This window comes from Opisthocomus hoazin, chromosome 6 (assembly GCF_030867145.1).
Source record: "Opisthocomus hoazin isolate bOpiHoa1 chromosome 6, bOpiHoa1.hap1, whole genome shotgun sequence".
Lineage (NCBI taxonomy): Eukaryota > Metazoa > Chordata > Aves > Opisthocomiformes > Opisthocomidae > Opisthocomus > Opisthocomus hoazin.
The window spans coordinates 3,590,150-3,598,685 of record NC_134419.1 but is presented as its reverse complement, the minus strand read 5'-3'; the positions used below and the strand labels follow the sequence as shown (position 1 = coordinate 3,598,685).

The 8,536-nt window shown below is 49.5% G+C and overlaps 1 protein-coding gene across 10 annotated transcripts in view; it reads right to left on the bottom strand.

The window, feature by feature from the left end:
- The window catches only part of DOCK7 (dedicator of cytokinesis 7), a 99,709-nt gene continuing 91,173 nt past the window's right edge, over window positions 1-8,536 (bottom strand). For all 10 annotated transcript variants that reach the window (XM_075424323.1, XM_075424319.1, XM_075424321.1 and 7 more), the window contains 8 exons: window positions 8,348-8,444; window positions 6,945-7,079; window positions 6,109-6,261; window positions 3,810-3,968; window positions 3,435-3,535; window positions 1,831-2,023; window positions 1,156-1,299; window positions 1-191 (listed from right to left, as the gene is read on the bottom strand). In XM_075424323.1, coding sequence (XP_075280438.1) covers window positions 48-191; window positions 1,156-1,299; window positions 1,831-2,023; window positions 3,435-3,535; window positions 3,810-3,968; window positions 6,109-6,261; window positions 6,945-7,079; window positions 8,348-8,444 — 1,126 coding nt within the window. In that variant the 3' untranslated portion in view covers window positions 1-47. The remainder of the gene's footprint in view (window positions 192-1,155; window positions 1,300-1,830; window positions 2,024-3,434; window positions 3,536-3,809; window positions 3,969-6,108; window positions 6,262-6,944; window positions 7,080-8,347; window positions 8,445-8,536) is intronic.

Sequence of the window (8,536 nt, the reverse complement as noted above, 5' to 3'; positions counted from 1 at the left end):
CACTGAGCATTTGAAGTTTCTCCACAATTCACACTGCAGCTGAAAATTCAAAACGTTACCTGGTGAACAATCTTGCTGAATGCCTCCTGGAGTTTGCCATGAATAGTAGATAGCTTCTTGGCATCTCTATTAGCTTCATGAATAGGAATAAGGACTTTGTAAACCTCATTAACTGCTTCATACATGCCAGCCTACAAAAATAAGGTGCATCAGATTGCTCCATCAAGACAGCAGCAAGAGCGATCCACACTACCAGCATTTAAATTATAAAATCGCAAAGTGAAAAGGTGGCTTAGATACCACTGCGATGCAATCGGCTTCTTTTCTCAAAATACACACATGCATGAAGGAGTAAAATCATCAGCTGCCCTTGAAATCGAGAGCCTACGGCATTACATATCGCTACTAGTAAATAAGATTATTGCCAGAATCAAAACTGGGATATTCGGATCGATACATGCACAAGAGCACAACGAGCTAAACTGGATCCTAACCAAATTTATGGGAATGAAACACGGAAGCTAAAGTGCACAGTACAGCTCGTTCTGTTTAGCACGTCTTCAAGCGAAGTGACTTCTGCGTCCAACTTTCGGCACTCCAGGGGACGGGCTTTGTGAACTCTCCTCCTGGAGGGGACCCATCCCATCGCGAGCAGAGACGCTGCATCGCATGGCTCAGCCAGCCCACAGCAGGGCTTCGAGGTCTTTGCCCTGGAGTTGTTTCTGCTTGCACTCAAACCCACCGAACGGTATTTCATATCGTGTTGTGGGAAATAATTCACTTGCTTTCCTTGGTTTCTGATGGATACACTACCACCAGCTCATTAACGCTGCTCACAGAAAGCTCTCAGCCCGCTCTTTTTGAAGAGGAGGAGAAACACTATGGCCTTTCCTTACTGCTGTGAGCTCCCAAATGTGTTGAAGTGAAAGACACTGGAAAGACAGAACGGCCTCTTGGTCCCAGAGCCCGTTCTCTGCGCAGTTTACTCCAGAGGGCAAACTGGGCTGTCTTGAACAACTAAAAAGTCCCAGTGCTCCAGCAAATTAAGCAGTGACAATAGAATTACGCAGTCTCATAGAGAAAACATTTTCCTTCATATTGGCAAGCAGTGTAAGATTGCTGAATAAGACAGGTAAAGAAATTAAAGTCGTCTACCATGGAGAAAGATGCTGCAGCCTGTTCCAGCAATCCCACCAGACCAGCTTCTGTAAAATACTTTCCAGAACAGATACCTTCTTCATCTGGTGATACAACATCATCAGAAACTGCTGACTCTTCCAAAACGTTAGAAGATATGTTCTAAGGAGATATAAGGTAGATGAAACATTTTTACTCTATTTAAATAACACTTGCAATACTTTGAAAGCCAGCTAATTTTAAATCAAATTCTGAAATTTTTAAAGAGGCAGCTTTCACATGCATTTTGTTTCATCTCCTTCTGACCCAGCACGGTACGTCAGCACATGCTGAAGCTAACAGGGTTGGACCACCTACACATTCCAAGCTAAGCACGTGCTTGTTTGCTCCACTCAGTAGCACCCTGCTAAACGTTACCGGTCACAGGAACCACCTTCATCAGCTGCACCCACTGCGTAACGGTTAGATCAAAGAGGGTAAAACCCATGACTTAACAGAGAAATAAAAAGAACTGGATTCATTTAGTACTACGGATGGAAAGACTTAGGGGAACCAAGGCAGTCTTCAAGCATCGTCCAGATCTGCAGAAGTCGCTGTAATGCGTCCTCCCCAAAACAAAAGTACGCAGAGATATTCAGCATCTCAGCAGTAGATGACAAAACCCAAAAACACATCACAGAAGAGAATTCCTACCTGAAAAGTAACACACCCTACAGGGAGGTATTTTCGGTCTTCTAGCATGCTCAGATATTCAGCCACCAAGGCTGCAGAGTGGACCAGGCACTGGGCTGATTCGGCGTGATTGCTCCTCTCGGAGTGCTTTCCAGCCATGTTCTGCAGCCACGTCAGGCGCAGGTCAGGGGAATTCTGGTATCCCTTTGCAATCCTAATTGAAAAGAAAACCTCTGTGATTAGTATTTAGTTACTTCTGCTTAAAAACCACCACCCTCTGTGCTAGGCTATCTAGAAATACAGGAGATAAGCAGCTATACAGCTGGAAAGTTAGCCTGAATTACCTTCTAGATTTCTGAGCCAGTCAGTGGCAGGCAAGCAACTGCAGCTACCCCTTGATGACAGAGTGCTTTTACGGGTGATTGTTGAAGCTCCTGACCAAAGCTCATACGTCACTTGGAAACTGGTAGTAAGCCAAAGGTGTGGGACAAGCAGAGCAGACCTGCCTGGCTGCTTATCACAAAATCTCTGCCACCTTCTAAGAAGCCTTCAGGACCACTTGTGCAGGCAACACCATGCAATTAGGCAGTTGGAACCTTACCATGGCTCTGGTATATCTTTTGCCTATGGAGACCACCACGTGTACTACCACCAGAAAGCCTTTTGTGCAAGCAGGTTCTGAAAGATCCTTAAGTTTTCCCTGATGCAAGCAGGGAGAGTTGTCTTTACTCAGGTGGAAGATGACATTGTCAGAGACTACTGGGGAACAGAAACTCCTTTTATCCAAGATAAGCTACATAAACGCCAAACAAAACCTTTTAACACCACATCCAAACACAACACACAGGTACATATCAGTCCATGGGCACTGAGACCTGGAACTGGTCCAAAAACAAGCTCTGTGAGGGCTCAAATGTGCAACACCTGAGCCCAAAACCAAACAGTCAGTAGCTGTGTTGTTTTCAGGTGAGGAGCTACTGGAGAGAGTCCAGTGCAGGGCTATGAGGATGGTGAGGGGACTGGAGCATCTCTCCTATGAGGAGAGGCTGAGGGAGCTGGGCTTGTTCAGCCTGGAGAAGAGAAGGCTGCGAGGGGACCTTAGAAATGCCTCTAAATATCTGCAGGGTGGGTGTCAGGAAGATGGGGCCAGACTCTTTTCAGGGGTGCCCAGCGACAGGACATGGGGCAACGGGCACAAACTGGAGCATGGGAAGTTCCATCTGGACATGAGGAAGAACTTCTTCCCTCTGAGGGTGACGGAGCCCTGGCCCAGGCTGCCCAGAGGGGCTGTGGAGTCTCCTTCTCTGGAGATATTCCAGACCCGCCTGGACGCGGTGCTGTGCAGCCTGCTCTGGGTGACCCTGCTTGGGCAGGGGGTTGGGCTGGGTGACCCACAGAGGGTCCCTGCCAACCCCGAACATTCTGTGATTCTGTGAAATGTGAATCATGGCAAGCAGTTTAAAACAGGATGAAGTTCAAAGCAAAATAACTGGTGATAAAAAACAAGTAATCAAAGTTCACAGCAACACAACACCTCGCACTCCAAATGCAGGAAGCGCAGCAGGTACCAAGCTTTGGAGCACTGACATCAACCATCCCTACAGCGCAACGGTTACGAACTATACCTGTACATCAGGTCAATCAGCATTTCTGGGTCTTCCTGGTGCTCCTTCATTTTAACTGTGTCAGAGAGGATCATGTGGAGGTTGAACACTAGATCCTGGACCTGTAAAACACATACTGCTGTAACACACTGGCAATGGGAATCGAGCTACACGCTGCTATGTTACGACCACAGTCACTCGGAACCTCTGTGTGCGTTTGCACCTTGTTGTCAGAACTAATCAAGGACCTGGGTTTTACGTATTCAGGTGATTTAAAAAAAAAAGGACCTCCTTCAGGGAATGCATGCAAATTCCAGCTTTAGATGCTCTAGATGGAGGTTAAAGCACAGCCTGTTAATGCACTACACAGTACTTCTCTTGCGGTATTTCTTTTACCTGATCAGGAAATGTTGTCTCCCTGAGTTCCAGATCTTCTTCAGCGTATGTCAAAATAGTCTTCAGGGAACGTCGCAAAAACTCCTCATTGAAGTTCTGGGATGTCCCCACCAGGGATGAAAGAGACATGGTCACCTGCATTTTCACTCTGGCAAAGTTCTGCAACAGAGTAATTGTTGTTGTATTTCAACGAGCTGGAGATCCTGCAACGGGGGGTGCTGCACAACACCAGTGGTCTGGTCACCGCACCCTCCCGACAGACACCCGACACAAAAACAGACAACACAAGTTTCATGAAAAGGCCTGTCACAGAGCAGTGATTAAAGTAAACCTCTGGTGCTGCTGACTTCACAATCCGATGACAGAATTATTAAGCTCCAGGTGAAGCTTCTCCTGCAAAAGTCTTTGTTTTTCGCTTCTTCTACCTGCTCTCCTCTCGGGCACCCTGAACAGGACGATGCTCAGCTCCCTCTGGTGACCAAAGCCCTCACTCTAGACACTGGCTTTTGGTTTGGTCTGGCCTGAAGACCAGAGTCACTGTCCACTTGCTGCTCTCAATCCACTGACAGTCCCAGGGCCCAGAATCACAGAATGGTAGGGGTTGGAAGGGACCTCTGTGGGTCATCTAGTCCAACCCTCCTGCTGAAGCAGGGTCACCTACAGTAGGCTGTAGAGGACCTTGTCCAGGCGGGTCTGGAATATCTCCAGAGAAGGAGACTCCACAATCTCCCTGGGCAGCCTGGGCCAGGGCTCCATCACCCTCAGAGGGAAGAAGTTCTTCCTCACGTTCAGACGGAACTTCCTGTGCTTCAGTTTATGCCCATTGCCCCTTGTCTTGTTGCTGAAACCAGCAGGTCCCTCTGGTTCCACCACTCACTGTGGGGGACTGTAACCAAAGCAGCATAAACAACAATGTCCAGAGGAGCACTTTGTGACACACTGCTACGTGCATGCCTGCAAAATACCAGCTGGAGGAGTTAAGGCTGGGAATTTTCTTGACAATTTCAAGTGCACATGGGTGCACCAAGCTAAGATGTAACTGGAGGTAACCTCTGAATGGAAACAAAACGCCAGCATTGCTAACTCACCTCCACGAACGGAGCCCTTTCAGAAAGGACACACGTACCAGCTGTGCCACAGAAAGGGCTGCGTGGCTGCTTCTGCTCTCAACTAGAGGTGGGCGAAAGCAAGGCAGAGGGGAGTTCCTCCAAACAGCCCCTCGAGCGCAAGCTGTCCAATCTGCAGAGAATGCAAACCTTCCAAAGTGACAGGTCTGGCACCTCGTGCAGGGGATGTTCCAGGCAGGGCTCTGCATCTCTCTATTAACTGACACAAAAGGCAGCTTGCCCGCAAAGAGATTCTGGGCATACAGCTCGGACTCTGACACCGGAGACCGGACACTCCTGCCGTGCACCGACCAGCAGCGTGAGGTACTGCGAGATCAGGAGCTAGGCAAAGTCATGTCACCGCTGCGTGCCCCTCTTCCCTTTCACAGAATCACAGAATGGTCAGGGTTGGAAGCGACCTCTGTGGGTCACCCAGCCCAACCCCCTGCCCAAGCAGGGTCACCCAGAGCCGGCTGCACAGGACCTTGTCCAGGTGGGTCTTGAATATCTCCAGAGAAGGAGACTCCACAACCTCCCTGGGCAGCCTGTGCCAGGGCTCCGTCACCCTCAGAGGGAAGAAGTTCTTCCTCGGGTTCAGCTGGAACTTCCCATGCTCCAGTTTGTGCCCGTTGCCCCTTGTCCTGTCGCTGGGCACCACTGGAAAGAGTCTGGCCCCGTCCTCCTGACACCCACCCTGCAGATATTTAGAGGCGTTTCTAAGGTCCCCTCTCAGCCTTCTCTTCTCCAGGCTGAACAAGCCCAGCTCCCTCAGCCTCTCCTCGTAGGAGAGGTGCTCCAGTCCCCTCCTCATCCTCGCAGCCCTCCGCTGGACTCTCTCCAGTAGCTCCTCATCTTTCTCGAACTGGGGAGCCCAGAATTGGACACAGCACTGCAGATGGGGCCTCACTAGGGCAGTGTAGAGGGGAAGGAGAACCTCCTTCGACCTGCTGCCCACACTCCTCCTAATGCACCCCAGGATCCCATTAGCTTTCTTGGCAGCCAGGGCACACTGCTGGCTCATGGTCAACCTGTTGTCCACCAGGACACCCAGGTCCAAAACCCTTTGCACGTCACGCTTGTTCCGACGGTGAGCCCCCAACAGCCTTCCTCCCACAGGAATGCTCGGAGCTCCATCCAGCGGTCCCCAACCGGTTCACACGTAATAACCCAGTGAAGGGCAGCAGGATACTCACGTTCCCAATCTCAAAGTTTTGCCTCATCAGAAGGTAAAGAGAGGCACTCGCATGCGACCGTATCGTGCTGATACTGCTGCTGCAGTGTCGCAGGAGCCTCAGGCACAGATCTGCACACTGCTCGGTCTCTTCTTCGAACAGCAGCTCAGGGAACTGGAAAAACAGCACATGAGAAACTCAGTGCTTGGGCAGACAGGAGCAAGCACTTGGACAAAAAGGCGGTGGCAACCCTCAGCAATGAACACACACTAGCATTAGAGGAAGTCCAACTCCCTCTGTTTTGAGGGGAATGATGCTAATTTGGATCACCTCACTTTTACAGTCAGGCAAAAGCAGCACTGGCAGCACTGGAAGGCAACTCATTTTACCTACCCCCACAACTCACTTCTACACTTACACTCTAAGGCTGACATCAGTTCCAAAAACTCGGGCTTAAAACTTTGAGCTTTTTGCAGCACACCTACAGAAACTGGGAAACTGTTTCAATACGGGCCCAGTGAAACAAATCCATTTAAAGTGAGATTCATACAGCTTAAATCCCAGCTGTGCTTCGTGCTCCCTACTGACTCGGTGGCTCTGCCCGCTCACCATCATCCAGCAGGAACCCACACTGCACCCGGGCTGTGCAAACCGTGCAGCCATCAAACCCAAAATGCATAAATACAGGTACTGATCATGAAAACCAGCCAGGATTTACCAACCCCCAGACCACACAAAATAAAAAGTATTGCACAAAATAAATGCTCGGTGAAGTGACCCCAGTGCAAAGGAATAAAACAGTCCCACCCTCCATCAGCGCTGCTCCGGATATATCATAGCATCCGCAGAGAATTCACCTTTGAAACCAAAGCCCTCTGTGTGGCGAAGCAGTGTTGAAGATAAAGTGCACTTTGGTTGCAGGCCATGCTGTGCAGAAGCACTTTCAGCACCCCGCCGAGGATACTCTCTTTGGACTCCGTCACAGAAACAGTCTGCAGTCAAAAGTAAACCAAGAGTAGCATGAGCAAAAATTAACCTCGTGCACGTGTTTGTGTGTGTGTGTGTGAGAGAGAGAGAGAATAACTCTGCTGTAAAGCCCTCCAGCATGGAAAAATTACCCATTTAGCTGGGCCTGCAAAACAGTCCATTACTAAATCAACCCCCAGGTAATGAAAACCTGATCCATGCGCTAAAGCTGGTGGAACGATGATGCTTTCTACCCGATGAGGCTCTGACCTTTGGGGACCTTGTTCTACTAGAGGGAAACTCTGTAGGTGGCCTCTGGATGGAATATCCAGGTGCAAGGTGTGACCCTTGGGATTCCTGGGTGTCTCTGCAGCTCAGAGGTGGATCTGGGAAGCCTGGCACTGCCTGCTTCCAGCCCGTGCCCGAGGCTGCATTTGTACAGAAAGCAGTGGACAAAACTGCCACGTGTCCTCGCTCACCTGCGGGCAGCGAGGAAACAGCTGGGCTGTGCACACAGACCACGGAGCCTGGAGGCTTTCCTGCACCACGCAAAGCCAGTGCAGATACCAGGGCTGACCTGGAACCTAATGACTTGAGGCAGATCTGGGAAGAACTAGAGGAATAGGTTGGAACAGGGCAGGACTTGGAAGTTCTTACAGTTCATCACTGAGATTTTGAACAACTGCTTCGTATACTACAAAAAGGGAATAGCTTTAAAAAAGACCAAAGGAAGCTTATAGCAGGTTATAGACCTTAGAGCAGCCTTCCAGTACCTGAAGGGGCCTACAGGAAGGATGGAGAGGGGCTTTTCACAAGGGTGTGTAGTGATAAGACAAGGGGGAATGGCTGTAAACTAACAGAGGGCAGATTTAGATGAGATATTAGGAAGAAATTCTTCCCCAGGAGGGTGGTGAGGCCCTGGCCCAGGCTGCCCAGAGAAGCTGTGGCTGCCCCCTCCCTGGCAGTGCTCAAGGCCAGGTTGGATGAAGCTCTGAGCACCCTGGTCTGGTGGGAGATGTCCCTGCTCACGGCAGGGGGGTTGGAACCAGATGATCTTCAAGGTCCCTTCCAACCCAAACCATTCTATGATTCTAAGCTATTGCAATATAAAACCAAATTGTTAGAGGCTGAGGATTAGGAGAGGCGTTACCACCCTTCCTGCTGCAGAAGGGGAGCTGAACGGTTCTGACAGCACACAGGCCGTTCAGAGCAGCAGGAAGGTTTTGTTTAACACACTGCTGCCTGGCCAGGTGATCGTAATGCTGTTACACCTCTGTTTTCTTATCATCCTTACCTGTACAACTATCTCTAGTGTATCCAAAATAATCAGATTCGCCTCCGTTGCAAGATTTCCATCAATAAGTGCCTCATGTTCTATCTCTGCCCTTGATCTAATCAGAGAAAAGAAAGGAATAAAATTACTTTCTGCTTAAGAAGTCAAAAATATTTCTACATTAGCAGAAAACCGGTGGTCACAATGTGT